Source organism: Chlamydotis macqueenii, chromosome 11, assembly GCF_036417535.1.
Source record: "Chlamydotis macqueenii isolate bChlMac1 chromosome 11, bChlMac1.mat, whole genome shotgun sequence".
Classification (NCBI taxonomy): Eukaryota; Metazoa; Chordata; class Aves; order Otidiformes; family Otididae; genus Chlamydotis; species Chlamydotis macqueenii.
Window position 1 is genome coordinate 2,376,103 of NC_141566.1, and position 25,507 is coordinate 2,401,609.

The 25,507-nt window shown below is 45.5% G+C and overlaps 1 protein-coding gene across 1 annotated transcript in view; it reads right to left on the reverse strand.

The window, feature by feature from the left end:
* Window positions 1–1,087: 1,087 nt before the first annotated feature.
* The window catches only part of LOC104476098 (ligand of Numb protein X 2-like), a 29,815-nt gene continuing 5,395 nt past the window's right edge, over window positions 1,088–25,507 (reverse strand). Inside the window, exons 2-10 of the mRNA XM_086756610.1 lie at window positions 17,038–17,500; window positions 14,329–14,555; window positions 12,758–12,954; window positions 11,369–11,737; window positions 8,993–9,172; window positions 7,737–7,911; window positions 7,360–7,570; window positions 4,027–4,185; window positions 1,088–3,204 (exon numbers count right to left, since the gene is read on the reverse strand). Coding sequence (XP_086612736.1) covers window positions 3,069–3,204; window positions 4,027–4,185; window positions 7,360–7,570; window positions 7,737–7,911; window positions 8,993–9,172; window positions 11,369–11,737; window positions 12,758–12,954; window positions 14,329–14,555; window positions 17,038–17,438 — 2,055 coding nt within the window. The 5' untranslated portion in view covers window positions 17,439–17,500 and the 3' untranslated portion in view covers window positions 1,088–3,068. The remainder of the gene's footprint in view (window positions 3,205–4,026; window positions 4,186–7,359; window positions 7,571–7,736; window positions 7,912–8,992; window positions 9,173–11,368; window positions 11,738–12,757; window positions 12,955–14,328; window positions 14,556–17,037; window positions 17,501–25,507) is intronic.

Below are 25,507 nucleotides of genomic sequence, written 5' to 3' on the forward strand. Positions count from 1 at the left end.
GAAATGTGGCCGGGGTTTTTCCAGAACACGGGCAGCAGTGCCCCCCAGACCAGCCTGAGCTGGTTTTTGCCTGTCTCGAATCAGGAGAAAATGCTGGCAGGAGAGTTTTACGCTGAGGTAAGTCTAGGGTTTGCCCACTGGTGAGCACCGCTTCCCTTTTTGTGTGCGGGGGGGACAGAGTTATTCTGCACCCGTTCCCCAGGCTCCTTTGTGGCGGCGACAGAAGCTCCTCAGCGGTGACCAGGGGGTCACTCACAGTGACCACAGCCCGTCTGCGTCCCTGGGCTCTGGATGCTGCGGTGTTAGGGAGACTTGGTGTCGCTGAGGCAGTGCTGCACCTGCCTCCTGGGGGGTTTTGACTGTTCTTACAGATGGATGCAAGTCCCTCACTGATGGCAGCAGGCTTGCGCTGCCCAAAGCGGCTGTGAGTTAAAGGGAAAGAGCGTGAAAGGGTTTTATTTTAATGAAATAAATAGAGGTGAAATGTTTGCCTTTAGAGAAGTCAAAAGGTGGTGATTTGGAAATAATCTTTACTGCAGGTTTTGGGGTTGTGTTCCCTGGGAGGAGAAAGGCTGATTCCACTGCGGTTTGCAGCACAGCGTTACCAGCAATGGTGTCTCTCTCCCAGACCATCAGCCGCTGCTGTTCCAGTTGAAATCCCACCAAAAGCTCACCCAGCCCCCAGCCAGCACATCCAGCTCCTCGGGGAGCAGCAGCCGCAGCCCTGCTGTTGCTGAGCTGTGCAGCGCGCCGTGGCGGGGAGTTAAGCCTCGTTCAATAAAGCTTGCTTTATTCCCAGGATTTGCTTTTCAGTCCGGACCATTCCGAGCCCACAGGCACTGGTGGGCTGTGACCAGCCTCACAGGCAGGAGCAGGGGCAAAACAGAGGGGAAGGGAGGGGGGGATTTACTTTTGCGCAGGGTTTGTTCCCAGGCACAGCCAGAATGTATAGAAACCGCAGACGTCACCGTTACGCTCTTTCCTCCCTCCTAAAATCAGTTTTTTGGAGAAGTGGCTGTTGTTGAGGTGACCTATTCCAGGGGAGTGAGCTGACAGACTGAAACATTAAAGAACCACCCATGATAAAGGTTTTTCAGTAATACAATAATTTATAAAGGCATCAAAACAAATCTGACATCTATTAACACACTGATCTTGGAAACAACGCTTCAATTACTGGGACAGTTTGGTGATGGTGAAGGCACCTTGCAATGAGCTGGAGTAATCGTAAAAATCACGCAGCCTCCTGCCGCCTCTTCCCTTCAGCTGTCGGCCGCCAGCTGCGTGGCTTTTTTACTTTATACAAGGGACATTTGGTTCTCGGGAGGAATCCCCCTCTCTCCATCGACAGAAATATGTCCTGTTCCGCCCCACGCACGGATTCTGCGCAGCATTGATTGGCAAGAGACAAAAATTGCTTCAGGATTTTCTGTTCCTTTGTCAGACAGAGGGCGAGTGACTGGTTTTCCACCGGCAACTTTCTGGACTTGTGAATTACGTTGCGCTCGGGATTTGGTAGGAACAACAGGGGGTAAAAAAAGGCCCCAGCGCCCCGCTGGCCACGGGCTGCTGCTGCTGTCCGTGTCCACGGGGGTCCAGGTGCCAGGGACCCTTTTGTGACGCTGGATCCTGCGCTATTTCTGTCCAACGGCTCTGACAGCGGCCCTGCCACACAGTGCCCTCAGTGAAGTCGCTCTGCGTGTAAACAATTAAGTCATCCAGCAAGGAACAGCGCTCCTCTGCAGGAACGGCTGATTGCCCAGCAGCCAGCCCTACCAAAGCACTGCTTAAGACGCTGCTGGGCACGTACCTGCACTTGGTTTATACCACGGCAACTGAACGTTCATTCTAGGGAGCACGGCTGCAGGGGGGAGAGGCGCCGTTGCTTGTTGCCATCTGCTGCAGCAGAAACAGCGCAAGAGGAAAGCCCTCACTCAATGGCAGCCGGCTGGAGAACGATCTGACGCACACGCCTACTGCTGGCTGTCAGACACAGCGAGCACGGGCGCAGCCGCGTGTGGAACACTGATCGTGCCACTAACACGCAAAGAACGAGCAGTGGCTCTTCCACCACTCATTTACCAGGAAAAAAAGTCTGGGTACAGGACTCTCACACAAACCTTTTCTGTCACCTGTAGTTCGACTGCAACCTGTAGTTGCTCCTCCAGGCTGAGAGAACGTTTACCAACAGCAGATCTCTGGTAAGCAACCGACATCGCACATGACTCCGTGTTGTGGTAGCTCTGAAGCACTGTCAGACCTTTGTGCAGTAAGAACCTTGCCCTCAAACTTCGTTAAGTCACACGTGTACCACATCGTATTTCAGTGAGACCACTTTTGCTTAAAGAACCCCCGCCGAAGGCACCAGCGCCAAATCCGCCTATCCAGCAGGATCCTGAACCGGGATTCAGGACAGCTCCCTGCTGCTAGAACCTTCCTACCGGTCACACCGCTCCACCGTGCTCGCCTAGCAGCTCCGCAGCTGCCAGCTGGAGAGAGACGATTGGTTTTTTGATGCATAAACACATTCATCAGGTGTCAGTGACCTAAAAATACCCAGACTGGGGGCTACAGGAACTGCTTCACTGGGTCCCCATCCCTACACTTCTAATGGCGGCTTTTAAACGAACGTATGAAACGAGTCAGTGTCCAAGGTGGCGGCCAGATCAGCAGCAGAACCGATTAAACCAGCAGGGAAAGGGGGCAGGCACGCCTGTTCTGACCTGGTCGAAATATTAAACAGAAAGCAGAGCTCGCAAACTGAGGAAAGCGCTTCCAAGGCAGTGCGTAGAGAGACACTGGAAAAGGAGCTTTCTCTGCAAGACCAATCCTAACGAGCTTTAACGAGCCCAGGAAGCTCCAACAGCTGTTTGGATGAACCGTTCCTCTGAAGCCAACAGCCGGATTGGTTGGTAGCCTCAGCACAGTAAAGAAATGTTTTCCCCAAAGAGGAAGCTAAAAGTCTCCGTGGGAGCACACCATGTGGCAGTTCAGCGTTCCCTTGCTTTCTCTCCCGCAGGGTGGTGCGATGACAGCCGATACCTGGAACGGTTGTGTTGTCCGAGCTGTCACACGAGGCTTCCCGGCCAGGACACCACCGTAAGCGTGACTTTGTTCCTCTGCTCCTTCAGCATCGGGATCAGTTCCGAGTTGCTCATTCCCACTGCTGGCACTCCATTTACTGCCACTATTTCATCTCCACACCTAATCAGAAGACAGGAAACATGCTCGTCAGGACTTAATTATTGTTAACACTGCAGCCTAGGACCCCCAAGGTCACCTAGCCCACCCGGAACCATCATCAGCTCCTTGCTGAAGGAACTTCTTCACTTCTGAGTCAAAGAGGGCAGGGGAAAGGACACTGCCGGTACCTGAGTGACAGTGGTGATGGTGAGCAGCTGGCTGCTCAGCAGAGGGAAAAGTTACAGAAAACAAATTTGTGCTGATAAACACGCTCATCACCAAGGTCACTCCTACAGCTACTCGACCACCTTGACCACGGAGGTGACGTGCTCAGGAGGCTGAAGCACGCTGTCACGCTGCAGCTCAGTACAAGAGAGGTTTCAGAGCCCTGCTTGGTCTGCCCACCTCCACGGCACCGAGCTGTCTGCTGAGCGGCTGCCGTCCCGGGGTCTAACAGGGCAGGCGCCTCGCTGTCCTCGCGCTCCAACGGGAACCCAGCTGACCCCAGCCCTCCCACCGAGGCTCCGACCCAGCTCTGTCCTTCCACGCCGTTTTCAGGGGAGCCAAGCCCAGCTCCCTGCACCAAAATTCTGTCCCGCTAATTCCTTTTAGTCGCACCTTTATAGAGAAACCACACCGCTCACTGATACAGGGCTTAGTCTGTTACAGCTTTGGTAACAGTACCGCACAAATGAGGGTCTAAGAACTAGAGGTCATTAACGTTTAGCTCAGCTAATTAAAAGGGTGGGAGACAGCCCCTCAGAAGAACAGCGCCCGCTGACAGAAGTACCGCTAGCGTTTCTGACACAAACGCCGGAGACGCGCAGGGCAGCCCGTACGTACTTCAGTTTCCTGTCTCGGAAGGCGGGAGTGCCAGGCACTATGGTTTTGATGAAGAACGGCTGGTTTCCTTTGCTCTCCTCAAAGCCCCCAACAATGCTGAAGCCCCAGCTCTCCAGGTTGCCTTTAGTCAGGACGATGTCTTGGCAGCAGTGCAGGTGGCTGTGAAGACAGGCACGGCCAGAACAGAGAAAGCTCAGGAGTGTGTTTCAGGGCAAACTGCCTGACCAGAAATTTACGTTTTCTCTTGTGGAAAGTGCAGCCTCATACTTATTTTCTTTTTTTTTTTTAAGGATCTGAGGCAACCCCTTTGCAGGTCATATTACAGGGATCATTCTCAAATCTGAAGATGCCAGTCCTTTAGAAATCTTTTCTCAGTGCTAGTTTAAGAGCTAACAGAAAATTACCATTCTCTAAAGGCTTTGTGACCTGGAAGATCCATGAAGACCTTCATGAATTCTACTAAAGAACACGCGCAGTACCCGTGACAGAACCGAGTTACCGTGAACAGCAGTTACATCCACGCCATTAATGAGAGTCAGGCTTTTTTTACTCCATCTGCACGCCCGGTACAACGAAGGCATTCAGCAGGCACCTATTGCCGATGGAAAGCAGACACGGGAGCTACGGCAGCCTTTCTTCTACCAACTGCTGAATCAGGATACGAAAGGGCTTTTCTGCAGCTCCTACACCCAGGAGGGCTGTGCACAGTTAAGATATCGGACTCCTCGGAGAGAGATCACTGGTTTTGGAGGCTGGCCACCGGTTTTAATGCCAGCCCCTGAGGCACGCCTGCCTTCTCAGCAAGCCCGGGGCGCGCCGCGCTGCTAGGCTGCCTCGGGGAAGGCGGTACGTAAGCGCTCACAGCACTTGCTCCTTCAGCTTGTGGCGCAGAGACACGCAAAGCCTTTGCGAGGCGTCTGGAGAGGCGTGGCAGGAGCGCAGGCAGGCGTCCCGTGTGCTCTGGCTCACGGGCAGGTTACGCCCTGGCACCCAGGCGCTGCCGGAGCCGCGCTGTGTGAAACTGCCGCTGATCGCCCCACCGAGGTACTCCGCAGCTAAACTTTTCCTAATAAACGTTTCTGCCCCCAGGGCTTCGCTTGAGCAGTTTGCAGATGAGTTTCAGATTTCAAAAGCCTTCTCAGTCAACTTCTCACTAGGAGAATGATCCAATTATCTGCTTTCAAACTGCAATTTACTTTTGTACGCGTTCTTCACACATAAACACAGCTCTAGCTTACTGATGCCTCCATGGTTTTCTTCTACTGGTACCACACCAGTGTAAAGTCACAGCTGCGAGGAGCGTATGGGACAGCTAGTGCCAAAAACCAGCCCAGAGAGCAAGAGCGGCAAGCGCTATGTCAGCACGGAGCACAAATAAAAACACGAGACACCTTCTCCAGGAGCTGGAAAGGCTGTTTGCTAGAAATCAGTTTTCCATATGAAAAAAGGTTTTTAGGAAGAGAAACATTCATTTCCTATAATGGAAAATGACTGCGGGAAAAGAATTTTAGACTTTATAGATTTACTCTGACAAACACACTGCTGAGTCTGCAGCTCTGCATGCCTGTCAGAGTTCGGGGAGCGCGCAGCTCCAGCGGGGCCACGGCGCGGAGCAGCTAACCGTTTCTGCGGAAAGAGCTCAGACTTCCTGGAGACCAGCTTCAGATAAACCTGACGGAAGAAGGCAGATCGTTCATTCTATGGATGACCAAGCTGGTTGCTACTAGGCCTTACTGTGAATGGATGGGAAAAAATGTGAGGAAGCACAAGAATTCCAGCTTTTTTTACTGGAAACACAGAGGAAGATTCTGTCAGATCCTGAAATGACATAACTTTGCTTTGTGCCTCCTGAACACGCTCGCAAGAACGGCAGACAAATTCATAGGGCTGAATTCAAGTCGGAGTAAGAAAGGAAGACTGATGAGCAGAAAGGGCACCGGGAATAATTGCTGCTTGCTTCAGGAACGAGGTACAGTAACGGTTAAACGGAGGGGAGCCAACATTAATACCGGCAGGAAAAGAATTTCAAGCAATGTACCAAGTGGCAGATAATGTCAGTACACTCTTGAAATGAAGGCAGGTGACCGATGAGCAAAGAGTAGACTCCAGGCCCTGCAGCTGAAGGTGTGGTGAAGCTGCAAGCCACCAGCTATCCAAAAAAAAAATTGGAAAAGGAAGGGAGAAAGTACAGCCAGGTTTTGCCTTGCTGTACTTCACCCACACCAGCCAGCGTCCGAGGGTTTGCTCTCAGGTTTGGGCCGTCCCGGCGCAGCTCAGGCTCGTTCATACGAGGCCTGCGCGGAACAGACGGGCCGGTTCCCCGCCAGAGCAGGGGAAACTGGTAGGACGGTGTGGAGCGCAAGCCAAGTTACAGTCACCGGAGACACAAAAGCTACCTTCCTTGGGCTGTTTGTTTAGCATTTACAGGCTGCTAAGTAACACAAAGGCAACATAAGAGAGGCTTTGTTAGCATTTCTTCTTTCAGGTGCCTCAGGAAACAAGGCTGTAAATAATCCGAGCTTCCCACAGAAGGGTTTGGCTTTGCTGCTCCACGTGCATCTCCTGCGCTCTCCTCCTCCAGTCAGCTGGAACGACAGCAGGCTCTGCCTTCCACAGCTGAATGTATTTTGATGAAACCACAAAAGTGAGCAAACCAGAGGTTCACCTCTCCAGGAAGGAGAAAGGAGACAGAAATTCAAGCTTTCAAAGCCCCAACCCTGTTACCCGGAACTTACCGTGTCGCTGCTAAAATCTGTGCTACGTCTACAGCTCAAAGCTTTGCAGCAGGAAAACCTCAACTACTCAGAATAATTTCTGCTTCACACTACAGATGACACCATTACACCAGCCAAAATCAATCAGACTGAAAGAATGCCTGCCCCTGACTGAGATGATCAGATTAGGAGCTATAAAACAGCACAGGTACCCGTTGGCTTCTGTTATGCGATCCAGCAAGCGCCACAGAGTGATTTCAGTTAACGACATTTTAGTGGAGACTGTATCTATATTGACTGCATGCCAACTCAGCGCCTCAAATGCCAGAATCCACACTTCTCATTTTGTGTGTCAGTTCTCTTAGGAAAAAAAAAAAAGGTTTTCAGGAACTTCTGAAATACCGTTACTGCCCAACAAAAGTGGGGGAACGATGGGTCACGCCATAAAATGCAGTGGAAGTTTCTTATGCACTCATCACACTGTGACCTCATGGACAAACAAGGCTTTCCACTGCCTTCCAGCCAAGTGAGAACACCAGCAAGGCTCCCAGGCCACCCAACAAAGCAGTTAGTTTGTCGTGTTTGAGTGAAAGTCAGCGCTGTGAGCAAACAAACGTACCTAGGCAATCCGAGCCACGTGATCCAGAGGGGAGACCAGCTGAATCCCTGCTCCTTGATGTCCGGAGACGGCTCTGTTGAGTTCACTGAAAGGATTTCCAGGGCTTTCAGTACGACCGAGTGGGAAGCTGCATTAGATTTCAGTGCTGAGACAGCTTCATAGTAGTTCAGATGAGTCAAATCAATGCCATTTATGCTCAAAAGCACATCTCCTGTTGATTAAAGAAGACAGGATTATTACAGAGCCTCTGCCATGAAGCCTATTTCTGCCTCAAGCTCTTACGTGGAACTATGTTCCAGCCTCACGTCAGTGTCCAAGTCCAGCTTTCACTAAAATCCCCGGTTCCTAAAGGACAAAGGGTCCGAGAGCCTCCTTACCTCGCTTGATTCTGCCGTCCCTGAAGAGGCATCCGATGGGCTGCACGCTCGTTACATAGATAGGGAGCTTGTTTTTATTGTCCCTTCCGCCTCCGATTGTTATTCCTAAAGATTCCTTCGGTTCCTTTTTTACTGCAACTGTCTTTTCATGACTTACATATCCCTGAGGTAAATCCTATGAAGGAATGACAGTACAAAACGCAGCTTCGTTAACGCAATCAGCATGAGAAGCCCAGATCTGGAAGAAAATAACGGAACATCTTGTATCTTTAATCCAAACATCGCAGTGATGTTGCTGGATGGCAAAGTGAGCTTCTCCTGTACTTACTCTGGGTAGAAATACTGCCCTGTATTTCCACAGGGATACCACCACAACCGAGGCACTGCTCTGCTAATGATCCCACATCCCTGTAGAGAGATGTTCACTCTGAGGAGAACAATTTTACACTGAGGAACAAGCCATGGGCTCATTTCCAAGCCATTCGTACCAAGCAATCAACCTCTCTCAGACTACTACTAAACATTTAAGTTGCAGTGAAAGCACTCATTATAGCATACGCTGCAGAAACAGTATGTGAATGGAATTCTAGGATTCAACTCAAGGAACCGCGCTCCAGCCATTTATGACAGCCACTCGCTAAAACTGCTTAGCCTTCTGTGTTTCCATGTCTCTGGAGTTCGGTAAGTTCTCTCACTCAAATGGAAGTTCTAAACAGAGAGCAAGCCTTTCTTGGTACAACAGACCGGCAATTCTCTTCTTGCTCATGCTGGTTCTTCGAATATGCGAGCAGATGGCAGACACAACGCTGAAGTCAGGGAGCACTACAGTGCAATTTGCGGAGCGTCTGCTTCCCTGCCATAAAGCCCTCCAGCTCCAAACTCAGCGTCACCATGCAATACCCTCAATCTTTTGTGCTTGATGGATGTCTAGAAGCAAATCCCAAGTTCCTCGTGGATGGCAAATTTCCCATTGCCTTTTCCAGACACGAAAGGATTAAACACTGGTTCTGTATCAACATCAGAGACATTTAAGGAAAAACATGTCAAAATTTCCTCAAGAATTCTGTTTCCCAGTGGATGGCAAATATGTGGTTCTTCGGTACCAAAAGCCACAAACTTGCTGCTTTTCAATGGCTCGAGAAGAAAACGGAGCTACTGATCAGTCTTACATGATAAGTCGCCACCACAGAGCAAACATAACAGACCTGCTAGTCCAAGAACAACCAGCGCTCTTGCCGTTTTTTTACAAAACTTACTTTCTGGTAGTAAGATTTTCGTCTATAGTGATTCTGGTCTAGTCGTCTCCGATGGTGCACCGGGCTTCCTCCGTTGCTGCTGCTGCTGCTGTTATTTGACGTGCTGCCGTCTTCCACCGGCTCCGAGAGCTGTACGCCTGGCTGCCTCAGGACGACAAAGTTCACTCTTGACTCAGTAGTCTGCCAGGAGAAACCAAAAAAAGAGTAAATAAAACAGACAGAAAAATAAATCAGAAATTAGGGATGGCCCCTGTCAGAGAGGGAAGGGTCAGCATCCGTTTCTAAAAAGGGTTTGAAATAGGGCTACGCAACGTGACGCAGTGCTTTTGTGAAAAGCCGCAGAACCCTACGGTGAAAAGAAAAAAGGAATTGGCAAATATTAGTCAGAGGGAATGGGAGCAGAGGCAGGGTTCGCTCGTGCTTCCCTCCCCCACAAATCACAAATACCAAACAAGAGAAAGTGGAAAGGGATGATGAATTCCTCCATTTCAGTGCAAATAACCAAAATAGCACATTGTGATACAAAAAACTGAGCTAGAACACTGACTGGTCCACACGACAGATGCTGATAGGAGCACTGGATGCTTTTTCTTTTATTGTAAAGCAACTCGTTAAAGCTCTTTCCCTCCCAGCTTCTATTGTTCAACCCCTCCCACCCATTTTTCCCCCAGAGTACCTGAAGACATGACCTTTTGTCTAAGATTGCTGCCAATTAAACACTTAACCAGCTGTACCTCTGGCCTTGGCAGAACGGCAGGGAAAGCATTCACTATTGTTACTACTCTTCTGATTTGGTTTGTTCTTTCAGATAATTTGACAAAACCTTATTGTGAAGGACTCCACTGGGGTAAGGTGTATGCGCTTACGTGGGGCAGTTGCTGCAGCGGACGAGCGAAGTACGGTTGCTGCTCTCACTTCTTGACATGGGACCCTGCTCCCCCAGTGTCACAGCACCCCAGCAGCAGAGAATTCCCCGGCCTCGGAAGAGGGACTGCATCAACTGTTTTGGGTTGTTTTTTTTTCTTTTTAAACTAGTAGATATTTTTGTTTTCCAAAACAGAATTTAAAAGCCTCTTGCCTCCAAATTCACCTCAGATAGAGCAATTTTTTTTTTTTTTAATATAGCTGTAGATGGTACTTTACGGTACAGGTAGGACTCCTTTCTGCAAATGGATTGCAATCAAAATTAAAATTACATTTAACCGAGAATTTGAATTAGCCCTCAGGAGAACAGATAATGTTTGGATGGCTGTCACATTTTTACACAAACGTCACTTCAAGAGGGATTCAATCCCCAAACCGACTGAAGCTCGTTCTGAGACTTTGGTTACTGATTTCAGTAGGATAAATAAAGAGCTCCTCACATGGGAGTTATCTTTGCACGTTACAACAGAAATACAGCAGCACATGGATGCAAACAAAATTCTAAAAGGCCATAGAATGGGATCACATCTATAACATAAAAAAAAAAAAAAATCTCAGTACTGGAACTCTGCTCTTTCTCCTCTCTTCTCCCATGCCACTGCCCTCCTCTGCTGATTACCAGGAAGAGAACTGGCTCTCCCTCCCCGCTGACCTCAGATCCTTTCCGGGATATAAACAGTATGTGATGAGATGTATTGTATCAGGATCTTTAGATAAAAACAGAAGCTGGAGGTCATCGCCTCCAGGGAGATTTAAAAAAAAAAAAAAAAAAAAAAATTTAAACTGATCTACATGATATCTGCTGCACACGTAGCAATTCTTAATCCGTAACCAAAGCTTCTTGCCCAGTCCTTTCACCAAAACGTTTGGCATGCTGCAACAGGAGCGCACTCCTGTTGCGCAGGGAAAGACCACCTCTCCTCTACTCATTTAGTGTTTTACAATGTTTTTGCCTCATGTTGTTTTCTAGACTCCCTTCCCAAACACAGGTAAAATGGGGAGAGAGGGCTTCCAATCAGTCCAAAGGGTTCTGTTCTGTGCTGCCAGCCTATCACATCTCCCAACAAATACCTTCAGTTTGGCTGTTCGAGCGCGACAGGCTGTCCTAATCCTTCCTTCTCTCAAAATATTCACTCTGTAAGAAAGGCTCCAGCCACCACACCACAGAGGAGACCCAAGTGCCTCAGCTGAACTAAAGCACCGCAAGCAACTGCCTTGCTTCAGACTTGTCAGAGATGACTCACCACGGATTCCCACTCTGCATGTTTATCTTCATTTGGAAGCAGCGCTTCCCACACATCCGCAGGGAAGTCACTTTCCTAAACAGATATTTCTGGGAACACAGTTTGCTCTAGTGTGTTCTGCAGCCCTTGGGTCAGAACAGGAGCCCTGCCATCAAGGCAGACGGCTGCGGAGTCATTAACCATACAACCTCACCACGCCATACGTTACCTGGATGATCTGTGCAGCAGCCTCAGGTGTTCCTTGCCTCAAATCCTGGCCATTTATTGACAGGACCCTGTCATTCCGACTCAGCTTTCCATTTTTGGCCGCCAAACCTCCCTCTAACAGATCTAGAATAAAAATCCCTGCCTCATCTGTCTTCCTGATCAGTTTGATTCCCAAGGGTTCAGATCGGTCTCTCTTTATCAAGGTCACGTGGATCACTTCCCGATTTGCAGCAGAAGTGGAATCCTGCTGCGCAGTCTTATTGGAAAAACCCTTCTCCTGCAGGACCATGAGGTGCAGAACAGGACCTGGGTGGCGCAGGAAGGAGACAGCTTGGCAGTGAGTCACACTGCTGATGTTGATGCCATTCACCTAGAAAGACAAACAAACCGGAGTCACTAATCAGAACCTACATAATTTAGGTGCTGTTCCCAATAGGGAACGTCACAAAGTTGGAGACAGGATGCACAACTCCCTACGCGGTGCCATGACTGAAGCAGCTGCTTCTGATGCACATTAGAGAGCACAAAAAAAAAAAGGAGAAGAAAGCTGATGAAATTAGACCGTAATTTATAGTGAACAGCTGAGGACAGTGACAAGACAGGACAACTCACATAACTAACCAATCTGAAACTGCAAAATGCTAGATCATTACATCCATCCCATGGCAACGCAGAGCTGCTTTCCCTTAACCTCCAGCGTTCGAGATCGTATCGGCCGCTTGTGCGTGTGGGGCTGCCAGTCGGTTCCGAAGTCCACAGTCCAACAGGATAACGAGGTTTTTACGGCTTGTCAAACGACTGGGCAGCCACAGCCGGGAGGTGCTAACAGTTCTCGCTGCACGCAGGCGTCACTGCTGTGTACGAGCTTGGTGCCTTGAGTAGCCCACTGCCACGCGGCACGATTCATCTGGAAACTAAATCTGGCGGTGGGTCAGCACGGTACGAGGCTGGTGCTCTTTATTACTCGCATTGCATATCTGATGCTTACTTCAAGTCGTAAGGTCTTAAACTGTGGACCTGCCCACTGAGAATATGCAGCTTAAGCAACACAGGAGAGCAAGCAATTATAAGACTTCCTAACTAGAGCAGAGTCCTTTGGAGAGAAATGGTGCTACTAATTTATCAGACAGAAATCTTTTTAATACAGTCAAATGGTCCAAATTTCAAAAAGCTATAAAATAAGCGAGGTAAACATGAGTATGACTGGAAGGAACCTCACAAGTCTGCCTCTCAGCCCCAGCAGATACACAATGCTACCGACCCACAAGTCTGATCGGCGCTTTTAAACCTCAGCTGTAGGGGTTTCCCAGTTTTTGTAGGCAACTCTCCTCCCTCAGCCCTCACCTCACCTCAAGAGAAGCAATGGGACTACCGGTAGGGTTTTACATACCTCAAGAATATGGTCCCCAGGTGCTATTCTTCCATCTGCAGCAATGATAGAATCCCGCAAGACCTCCTGAACAACAATGTTTCCCAGTGGGGTGTCTTTACCCCCAACTATCCTCATCCCCAGCTCTTCCTCGGGGTCTTCTCGGTGAATTTCAATTGTGGTCGTTTCAGCCACGAGACTAGTTCTCTGAGGAAGGTCTGATTGTGGAAATTGAAGAGAAAAAACCACCACATTAATAGAATTTTCCTTCACATAGCACCACAAGTTTTGTAACATTGCCAGGTTGTGTTCCAGGTAGTGTCTGGAGGGAAAGCAGCTATCAGGAGATAAAACAATAGGTGAGATTAAAAACTTTAAAAGCCCCTGTTTCTTTACAGTTTCTCCAGAATGTTTCCCATCTTCTCCCAGCTTATGGCAAATTTAAATTCTCATTATTATTTCTTGTGTTTTATTAAAGAGCACTCAGTATGGAGATTTATTTTTCTGCTGTGACAGCTGGCCTACTAGAGGTGCATGCGTAACAAATGCCGGCTTCCACAATGCCCATTAGAAAAGGGGACTCCTGAGCTGTAATTACTGGTTTGCCGTTGCAGTGACTTGACCACAGGCAGCTCACTGCAACTTCCCTCCTTCTAATTTCCTTTCCTCCTCTTTTCCCATCCCCCCTGTAAAACAGGAGTCATGTTTACCTATTTACAGCACACTGAAGACTAAGCAACGCTTCTCAGACACTTTGAAGATGAAAGTTGTTGTTAGTAAGTTGTATTAAATCTTCTCTCTAATGAAGCCAAGCGCGCTGCCTGTCAGGGTGAACTGCAGTTGTCACACCAGAGATGCAAAACCTGCCCCAAGTGTACTTCGGGAAGAAGCCAACAGAGAAGTAAACTGACCTGTGTTTTAACTCTGGCACCGGCACAGCAGCTGCCAGATCCAGCGCCTGCACACTTGGAAACTGAGACTAACTTTGAAACGAGGTACAGAGATTTCCACGCCACTTCTAACAGGGGTTGAGACAAGTGGTTCTGTACTGAAGTGGAGATGGTTACTTCTATCTGCAAGGGTTTCACAATTGGCTATTAATCAAAAAAGTAAGTTATGCCACGAAAACACACTTGCTGCACACCGTTAGGGAGGTACTGACCACTCCAGGAAGCTGACTGTATATTTAACTTTCTTAACAGGATTAAGAAGCAGCTGGAACATTTCCTAATCATTCGGCTTCTGCGAGTGCTTTAAGTGCTCCATGTTCACACTGACAGAGACTGCCTTTGTTTCTGCAAAGAATACCGCAAATATTCACCCGTCTAACAGAGATTCTCCAAATTGCTTTGCACAGAGTTTTGTGCTTGTGAGCAGATCCTGCCACACTGGATCCACATGAGTGCATCTCCCTTCTGCCGAAGGACAAGCTGAGCAAAGAGACCACTCCGATGGCTACTGATGGCTGAATAGCACTGAGGATATCTAAAAATGCTGAGGACACTTTAAAAACTGAGTTGTCCGAGATAATTACCTCATTTTTATATTATAAAAGGTAATTACATAATTACATTTCTGTATCAAACTCTCACCTTCTTCAGTCTCCTCAAAAGCTGGATTAACCAGTCCAGGCTCTGCAGTCCCTAGCGATACCACAGCAGCTGCAGAGCTTTCTGCCACAAGCGACGATCCTCCACTTGGTACCTCCGGATCCTTGGGCGTGCTCGTCTCCACCTTGGCAGGGGGATCTTCCTTCCCTTTGGAAACGGGACTCTTTTTCCGCTGCTGTTCAGATTTGTATTTCTTGAAACCAGGACACCTAGAGAGAGATTGTCAGTGGCCGTAAGTCTTTGCCTGTGTGGTTAACCTAGTACATGCAAGCTCTGACTGACAAAGACATGCAAAGAAGCATGTTCAAGATCTCATCAGCCGCAAAGCTTGTATCACAGATGCTAGCGCTTATTCTCTTTTGACCTTCAGCTTCTACCTGTACCAGTATCAACTTAAAAGCGGGCTTGTTATTTTACTACTTTCAAAATTATTAAGCAAATTATTTGAAAAAGGAGAATGTATAAGAACGGGAGTCTCCCTCGCTAAATATTCACCTGGCAAACACTCAATGAAGAAAACAATACCTCTTAAAATATAAGCAAATACTTAGCTCTGACCTTTTAGAGATGGCTGTGAACTGTATCTTTATGCAAAGGAAGAGACTGAAGTTTCAACCTCAGCCTTGAATTAGGCTTTGTTTTTAACAAATCAGTAACACGCAAGAGCAGCAAGTGAGGCTTGCTTTTTTTTTTTATTTCTGAATGAGACCTGACACCCAGAGGGCACTCCACTCCAGTCCACGCAGGCGATGGCTCTACATGCGCAGGAACAATTTAGAGTGTCTAATCCCACCGACTGCTCCCCACACAGAGCTTCAAGGAGTAATTCTACATTCAACAAAATGTGCTCTGTGTGCAGCTACACAGCCAGCCAGTCTATCTCAGCAAAAATGAGTGGGGAAAAACAAGCTCTTTTATCAAGAGTACTTGTAAAAAAAGTGGCAGGTGAGGAGGGTGATGAATGCAAAAGCATCACTTTCGGAGACATGAGCAGTACTGGGTGTTTACCAGAGTCACTTTTCAAATTAAACTTGACTATTTACATTCTGGCTAAACAAGCCTCCTCCCAGTATTACTTCCTCCGGTTTATTCCTAGTCATTTATTCTCCAAGCAGTAGGATGACCCTGAAACTTAAAAGACAGAAGTTGATTGATCCACTCATGCACATATCCCTCTTAAGATGCTGAGAAACAAATTCATTTTGCAAAGGGCAGAGAAATCCCCTATGAAAAAGAAGTTGCTAGATGTTTCTTATTTCCTTAAGTCTCCTGCTATCAGTTAATCTCTCTTAAAACTAAAAAACAGAAACAGCCAAATCCCAGTGTCGTTTTCTTCCTCATTTATTTTCATTTTTCAGTCTAACTATGCTCACAGCCCAGGTGAAATAGCCTCAGTTTTTAAAATACACCCTCTCCAAGGAAGATACAAAGCACTACAAAACGTACAAGAGAATGAGACAGTTTCCAGATAGGTCTCTAACATAAACATTTCAGGGTCCCTCCCTCTTCTATGTTTAACTCCTCTGCCAAAGGGATTAACAAGTGACAGGAGTTTACTGATACCAGGGTAGATTTACAGAGCGGAAAGGAAAGCCCAGCCCTGGTCCGGGCCACGGCCCCAGCTGCACAACAGCTGCACAGCTCCGTCCCTGCAGTGCCACTCAGCTCGGCCCGATAACAACAACGCAGTACAAAGAGTTATTAGCTCAAGGAAATTGAGATTATAAGCTTCCACAGATCGAGGGAACGGGCACACGAGCACCTTCTGCCACTTCCCCAGCTCTAATACAAACTCTCAGCTTACGAGTACCAAAGATGAGGAAGAACCTCGTCTGTTTTAAAAGATGTCATTGCCCCAAAAAGCTACGACATCGCTGAAGGGAAACAAGCCTGTTGCATTTCTCACTGCCCCCGACAAAATACACAGTGCCAACGAAGGTCTGCTCCCGCCTGCAGCAGGGCTTGTACTTAGCTCCCTTTCCTGCAATCATTAACTCGGTGGGAACAAGTGTTCTCCAAGCACCATGGCAAAAGCTCTTTGTCACCTGCACTTCTTTTAAAGCTACAATATTCTGCCTGCCACCAGCTCAACCAAAACACATCTCTGCTGGCAAGTGCAAGAAAAAAAAAAGTCTCCTTTTCTCTGCTTCTCTTTCTCAGCAAAAGAAAGAGAGAAGATAATGGAATTATAAGTAGGTGATTCAACAACTGCATAATGTGCAGCTTGGAGGGACTTACGTTATTTGGATCAAAGACTTAAATATTGCACATCTTAATTGGACCAATTAAACTGGCAACACTGCATGATCCCTTGCTTCTAGAGTGTTGACTTTGTGCCTGTCTTTCTTCTCTGCACAAGTGAAACAAGAATAAGCATGTTTATAATAATTTTCGGAGTCAGGTGCCCCCGATCAGGACACACAAATTTATATAGCTTTGGTAGGTTTTGTGTCTGCGGACACCTCGCCCTTCGCCTTTGTAGCACAGGGGAGCTGGCCTCCCTCACGCAAACACGCACAATTACGCTGTCTTCACCCACCCACCTCGCTGGACTCACCCTCCGTCATCTTTAGGGTGTCCCATCTTGCCCCAGTTTAAGAACTGCTCTGAGAATGGATCTTTCTGGTCAGAAGCACAACAGACAGACAGCGTTACACAAGGAGCAAGAATAGAACGTAAATGGGAATGCACCTGTTCTGGAGATGAGCTTCTAGTTCACACCGCTGCATCGTCTGCTGACACTCTGCCTTGAAAGGACAGAAGACAATCAGCTTATCCAACAGGTTTCGTACGAGAAGGCTGGACTTGTGGCACTGCTGGAAAGAGAGCTTCTTCCGATCCATAGGACAAAAGTTATACTCCTGCATGAAGTTTTCAAGGCACTTGAAACAGTACGTGTGTCCGCAGGGGGTGTCCATGGGCTGGAGCAGAGGCTGAAGGCAGATGTGGCAGATGAGTTCATCGTCCACTTCATCCTGGAAGTTGTAGAGATGATTGTCCAGCAAGAGGTGGAACTGACCACATTCGCAGCAGAGTTCAGTAACTTGGGACGCGTGCTCTTCTGCTACGGGATCAGCCATGACAGCCAGCATCAGGCGCTCTCGGCCCAGCAGCACGGAAACTCGTCACGAAGCAGCTGTCTCACAGAGAACCTCTAACAAAAGGGGGAGAGAGAGAGAGAGATTTCCAGCCAACTGTCCGCTCTAGATCTAACCAATTAAAAATTTAATTGTGTTCCTGCCTTAAGTTCCCCACAGTATCTTCACCCCCGCCTACCCCTTTAGCGTTCTTACTTCTACAGCAACCCTGTGAATGATCAACCCAGGGATCAGAGAACGCAAGGGCTTCATTCAGCACATGGACAAACTGAAGCTTTAGTTAATTCACACACACCAGCGACACAGACTAGATAAAAAACTCTGCCAAACATATGAACTGGAAAAGCTGAGACAAAAGCTGCACGTTCTTGAGGGAGAACAACCCAGAGAGGGAAGAGAAAGAAAGGATAACCAAGATAGTCATTTTTAAACTGACTTTCCAGATTATCCCAAATATTTTAAAGATACTTATGGTGAAACATCAGTTTGGGGACTTCTAGTTGTCTGGATTTTTGTTTTGTGTTTTGGAGGGGGGCGAGGAAAAAGAAGAGGAAGAAGTTTCAAAAGAAACTTAAATTCAAACCACATTTCCTTCCTTTTAAGCCCACTCCCTTCAAAAAAAGTTCATTTTAACAAACAAAGCATTGTTCCCCACTCATCCATGCCTAAGTTCACCCATGGAAACAAGATTCCTATAAAAAGACTAAAGCTTTCTAAGTGGAAAAAGCCTAAAGAATTGTCCACATCACAGTTTGTTGAACAAAGGCTTCAGCTTCAGCTTCTTACAGTTAGGGAGAAGACGACAAGGGGCAAACCGAGTTCTTTGTCGCTGCTGCTCTATTTTAATAGAGATGTCTCCACTCACGTTCATTTTTCATCTTGCCTATCGTAATTAAACATAAAATTCACCTGAGTTCGCTAGCACATTACTCTACAGGCACAGAGACTACTACAGGAAGGATTTTTTTTTAACCTGGCAGTTACTTTAATGAAGTAGGAAATGTGGTACTAGATGCAGCTAACACTCTGTATTATACAGCGGGGGGGGGTTCTTGTTTTGGTGAGTTTTTGGGGGAGTCTGGTTTGTTTTTTTTTTTTTTTTTACGCTTATGTAAGAAAATAAGTCTTTTAAAAACCGAAGTCTCTTAAAACAACAAAATTGCAGAACTGTGATGAAATGGAAAATTGCTGAAAGACGACATGGAAAATATCTGAAAACAACCGCTGTATCTGGAACAGGTAAAAGTCTCAGCAAGAGTGAACACCAGTCTGCACCAGTGCCTGGAGGACACGGCTGGCACGCAGCAGCAACTTTGGAGGAGGGTAGGCAAGAACAATAAGATAGCAAGAACAGCAAGAAAAAATTAGTCATGGGTTTCTAATAAAAATCATACATCACTCCACTTCATTGTCAAGCATAAGTCAGCTACTTAATTAAAGGGATAACATATCACCAACAGAATCAAGCCATTTTCCAGGCGAATTTTTACCTAGCCATAGAAACTTGTTCACTTCAAAAGATTAAAACATTTTCTGTCACGGTTCCAGGTGGGTACAGGGCATGAGTTGTTTGCTTCTCCTCCTGCTGCTGCGGTGCCAGAAAGCATCTTCCCCCTGAGGAAAGCACTTAGGCTGGATGTACAGATCTAGCTCTTCTGTTTGCATTCACTCCTTAACTCCTGCGTGACTGACTCAGTGCTCCCCAAAAGAGAAAGCACAGCTCACAGGCAGCACACAAGCAAAGGAGATACTGTATCCGTGCCCTGCTCTCTTACAAATACCCCTGTTCTTCGGTACTTACCTCCATCTGAAGCAGGCATCCCTTCTGTTTGCCTTAAGTCTTAATTTGATCTTAAATTAACTTACATGCGAAAAGGAGACATTCAACATCAGACGATCGCTTCACGTCACCTACCAATTCTAATCAATCAGCTCAGCACCAGCCTAACAGCAGGCTTCCAAGGCAAACATCTACCAGTGAAGAATACTTGTGCTTCGGGTTGTAGTATTTGCATAAAACTTTGGCAGGTGATTAAACAAACCTACTTTCTCAGCAAAAACAAACCCTATGGTGATTTTGCTGATAAACTACCATTATATGGGGGTTTTTTTTCAGATTATTTACCAAATTCATTCTCTGCTCACTGTGTTTAAAGGTTATACAAGATGAATCCCATTTATGAGTCATTTCAAAACTCCTGGAAGATAAAAGCATCATCACAGTCTTCCTGCTTTTTTCTTCCCTGTAACTCTAAGCTGTTCTGCTCTCTCAATTCTAGATCCTCGAAAACAAGGTGTGAAGATTTTATTCAAAAGTGCCAGAGTAAATTTTACTTTCACGCCGCTGTCCTTTCCATGAGGAGGACACTCCTGCAGACACCAGGAAACCTAAGGCCGACACCTCCGCGATGAAACCGAGCCCACGCCCTCCGGCAAGGCAGGAGTCAGTGCGCAGCACAGGGAGGGCAGCAGGCTCAAACAAGCCTGCCGCTTGTTCGGTGATTCAGTCAGAAAGCAGATGTTCTGTAAGAGGAAAATTGCTAACATCTTATTCAGCAAAGATGACTGCTTCAGCACAACAAGACAGATTTTAAGTGTCTGGAAAATGCACTGTTTCAACACGACAGGCATGGTTCCCCTCAGCTTAGACAGACCCGTTTCAAGAGAGCCCATCTAGCACCCCTAGGATTCTAGCTTTGGAGGGGAAGCCTTATATTTACTCAATCTTTTGCAGTTTCCATCAAATTTCAGTTACTTGTTCTAACTCCGAAGGTCAGACCAACCGCAACAACCCCCTTTGTTCTTGTGTTGCTCTTCTTGTTACACCATTCCCCCTCTCCAGCTTCCTTCCAACGACATGTTCCCAGCTCCTGCCCTTCTCTGTAGTACTGGGATCTCTCCCCAGGCCTCACACGTGTTTTAGCTTACACACAACGCACATAACGTGAGGGAATCATAAAATAAGGATCTAGCAGGGTCCCAAGTTACTCCTTACTGGCTATATGAAAACATGAAATCCTGACGTACACAGACGTTGCTGCTCTAATGGACTCTGCTGTTCTAAAACGATGGTGCAACAAATGCCTCTGGAATCTGAATTATTTAGAAAGCAATACACTCCATTCCTACACATGACAAAATTGAAGGAAATAAATCAGCAGAAATCTCTTTATATTACCCCATTTCTTACCCTGTGCGGGCTACAGAAAAGATTTCTTTGGGCTCACCTCTACTGTATTTTTTTTTTAAAGTCAGTTAGCTTTTTTTTTATTTAAAGTAGGATTTCTTTTACTGTAACACTGACTCAAAGAACAGACTTTTTTTTTTTTTTTAAAAAGAAAACTTATCAGGTTGTCTAATCTATTTCCCTGCCAAAGCAAGACTATTCCTGACAATATTAGCACATTGCCTATTCTTGTTTTAGCTCTGCTAGGGCACAGAGCCTCAGATATACACCCCCTCTGCACATTCACAGCGCTGCTAATAGCTCTGGTAAGGGAGTACGCCAAGAACCACACCGACAGCGAACCGCTCGGTACCATTCCTGAGGGACAAACTCTCTTCAGAACCAGTATCCAAAGCAGCCCTGGACTTGTAATTCACCAATTCTGTTTACTTCTATGGCTTTTTTTAAAAAATCCTTTTAAAAAAGCATAATTATCTAAGAACTCTTTCCAATATCATGCCTCCATTAGTGCTACAGTGACTGAAAAGGAAGCTGTAGTACCTGGCTACCCCACGAGCAACATCCCTGCTTCCAATCTTATCATGTAAAGTCTCAGCATTCCCAAATGCAGCTCTTACTCCATGTTTTTAAGGCATTTCACTCTGCCATAGCTAGCGTGGAGCACAAACTAGGCCTGTCTGCTCATACAACTCCAGCATTTGATACAAGTCACTTTCAGTCATGAACATCATTACCTTAATGACATCTCTGAGGTATAACATTGTTGCTCTTCCCATTTAAAGACTGAGAAATTACATCACAAGAGGCTAAAGTACAGACCCACAGAGGCACCAGCTCATGGGAATTTAACATTTTAGTATGTCTCCGAATATCATGTCAAGTGACCTATGTAAGATCACACAGGAAGCTCCTAGGGACATAAAATAAAAACAGTAAAAAAGAAATTAAAAAATATCAAAACTTTTTCTATTAACTAACTCATTTATAAAGCCACAAGTATGGTGAGTGAGCACATTCCATATTGCAAAATAAAGAAACATGCAGCCAGCCTGCAGTAAGGACACAAACCAGAAGTGTAAATCTTCCCTAACGGATTAGGATGACTGGAGCAACGTCTCATACTGCTTAGTTAAAAAACAATTTAAAAAAAAAATAAAAATCTATCAACTAACTAGCTCTCAATATTAAAAAACTACTTGTACTATGGACAATATTTCAGAAATGCAACGGCTTTATGCTTTAATGCACCTGTAGGTTAACACTTACATGTTGATACAGACTGTGTAACTGCAAACCCCAACAGAAAAGTTGGCTTTGGGACGGCGGGGCGCGTGCCCCGCGTATACTGCTCTGTAATAGCTCACTGCAGTAATTATGCCAGTTATTATATCGTTAACTACATTTCCCTGGGAGACTGGAAATGCAACATTCCAACTAAAGGCTAAACAATTAATTAATTTTTTGGGGGGTGGACAAACAAAGGCAGCACATTCTGGATTCAGATGACTGAGGGCACTAACCCAAAACTGTCTCCTATAGAAAAGCAAGTTCACGATGGATTCTAACATAGCAAACCCAGTGCTCTAGGAATAAACCATAAAAAGTGGCAGAACTTTTGCTAAACTTTTTTCAAATAGTCTTCATTCAGTTAAGAAGTTTCGCGTTTCACAATATGAATTTTATTTTTTTTTTTTCATTCTAGAGAGAGAGAAATACATTGTAAAAGCGTATTGTAACCGGGTTTTTTTGCCCAATTTCATCGCTACTTTGAACGAGGATTTCACGTACGTGAAAACAGAACAGGTTTTATAAGAAATGCACTACTGTCCTGACTGAACACTTCCAGCGCGCTGCTGGTGTGTTTCACAACCATGAGTAAACTGTCCTTAGTTTACAGTAGTGGCACAGAAAATAGTGTTGAAATATCAGAGGATTTTTGTAAGCAATAGTTAAAGTAGGTCAACTTTTACAAAAACCAGAATACCGAACCCAAAAATAGTTTCAAGTAGTGATACAATGTCCTATTATCTTTATTATTTTATGATATTGCAGAAGCTCAGGCCACTGAATGCAGAAGTAGGAAGTCAAAGCTGCTGTAAAAGGTAGATTTATACAGCTAAATAAGAAGCAACCCTTTCACTAACTAATCTTGCCTGGAAGCCAAAGGGTTTCTAATAAGCCACCTCCAAGAGTAACTGCTCAGCACATATACGAACACGTCAATTGAGAAACTATCAATCAAAGCCGCTTTACTGGACTCAATATAAAAGGAAGATCAAGAATTTTAAAAAATTTCTCATTGTTCCTATCATTTACGCCCATTCTTCAACCACAAATTTGAAAATAAGTTGTATTCTAACTCCCTGGTGTTTCTGTGCTTGTTGGACACTTTTGTATTTAATCTGCTTGAACTTCTGGGCAAGTATCTGTTTTCTCAACTAGAAAACAGAAAACCAATTGTATTTTCATTAATTATAACCAGAATCATTATCCTGTTAGACTAGAAAAGACTTATTATTCCAGGAAACTCTATTCTGAGGCACGTGCTAAAGGGCTTGGTTGACAAGAGCAAGACTACCCCAAGGAGTTTTCTCCCAGGCAATTTTTGCAATATCAGCTCTCCAGCATGGTACATGGATTTCCATTTTTAACATAATCCACTTCAAGATAGATTTTTTTTTTAAAACCATTTTGTTCATATATTTGAAAGTTAAACATAAGAAAAGATCTCTTATCTTTGTATTATTTATTTTTAAATCTTACTAGCAATCCACAGCATAAATTGCAAACATATACCTAATTTTAGGAGGAAGAAAAGCTGATACGAAAAATGAAGAAGTTGGCACTTATCATTCCTTTCTCTCACTGCCATACGCTCTTAACATTTGCTCCTCAGCTCAGTTGTTGATACCACAGCACAGTAACCATCTCACTAGCATGCTGAAGTGGAGGGACTACACAAATGTAATTTCAACAATTAATCCCAATTCTTTCTACAGAGCAGGAGATTCTGGTGTTATCATTCAATTAATATTATCTGGGTAACAAGAAACGATACGTTTCCTCTCTCCTCCCTTTTCTTAAGGAATTAAGTAGTGGTGAAAGTGTTGTCCACCTACACTTTTCTTCCAAGGGGATTAAACGGTGACTATTTTAACGTACCGCTCTGAAAAATGGATAAATTAAATGCCAACAAGTAGAAGTGAAGACAAGTGCTGCAGAAAAAGCAGCTTTCTCACCTTCGCTAGATGCATTCACTATATCCACCACCCCTGTCTTCCACACAAGCGGGCAAGCTGCTTGTTGAATTCTTCTGTTGTACTGCTCACTTAAATCAATTTGCTTCTTTGCAGAATTTGACCCAAAGACTCCTATGGAAGTTTCACCACTGGCAGCACACATGGATTTTCTTTGTGTGTTCTTTATTTTTTTTTTTCCTATTGTGTCTAATCACCTCTTTCTAGGAAATTAAATACCCCTGCCCCCACCCCCATTACATTTTGAATTTGGCAGCTATCTGCAATGCCATCCCTACAAATCAGTTTGATGTTTGTGGGAGAGGTTTTCCATAGACAAAGAAGGAAGGAATCCAATGCTATAATTTAAGGATAAAGGACCTAATCTGTAATTAATAACCAAAACTTCTCTTGCCATTAAAGCAAAAAGCCCAAAACCAAAACCAAGAGGGATTAGGAGATTCGGTGTTAAGATTTAGGTTCATCTAAATATCACTTACTTTTCAAAGAGTTGGGTTTGCTTTTGAGGATCATCTGTCTATTGGCTACATATGAATACCAGATGCTCTTACCACATCGTTGTCTGCGTGTCCACCTGTAAATTCCTTGTCTATAGAAAGAGGAGAGCACCGTGGTTTACAGAATCCGAAATACGCACGTCATGTGCAGAGGCTTCTCTTGGGTATAAGCCTTCATACCTCGCCAGCCCTGACAGCTATTACTCTTGTAGTAGCCTGACGAAAGAAAACCAGTACAACATTGTGCATTTGTGACTTGGGTGTATTTGTAATACAGGTCAGAAAAAAGCAGATGCTTTCTTACCACATAATTTCTGAAGCATACAAGGGAAGAAGCAGACTGTGTATGATATAACTGTGTGTTTTTAAAAGTCACTGTTCGAATGTCCTTACAAGGTAATCGTCATCATACATACTTAAAAGTATTGTGAGTAGTGGGGAGGGAGGAAGAGAGGCTGTTGCTTTTGGTAGACATATGGCATTTTGATAGCTCTAAACCTTGCCTGTCCTGGGAGAAAGTCCTACAAAGCTTTAATCTCTATCACATTCTATCAAGTGTCACTTTAAAATAAAAATAATTTCAGTTTAAAGGAATGAATCTTGGCTATTCTCAACCTCAAGCATGAAATCACTCATCTTCTAGGTTAGTTAAAAAAAAAAAAAACCAACAAAGTAACAAACAATAATTTTGCAAATATTGTTCTCTACATAACTTTAACACAAGCGATCCAGCAACATGAAAGCAGAGTTTTGCACCTGGTGATGAAATATTTCCTATCAAGAGATAGGTAAGTTACAGTTGTTACCATCAAATTGGGGCTTTACTGCAGGATAAAGTCGCACAGAAGTTTTCATTACCACAATAAGTCAAATTTTGGTCTCAGTTACACTAGCAGTGTTTTTTTTCCTTAGGGTGCCCTGTTTTAAGTTAAAGAGCCAGGCACGATCTGTGACAGCATCCCTTTATATCAATGGGCACTTGGAATCCAAACTCTGCAAAATAAAAGCACTGATCAGCAAGGAACATGCAGCATGGCTGAGAGCACTATTCTAGAGGGACCATCAAATTTCCCCCAATTCTGTCTCTTTTTTTCCTCACTGGCTCCGGACTGTCCCAGTCCG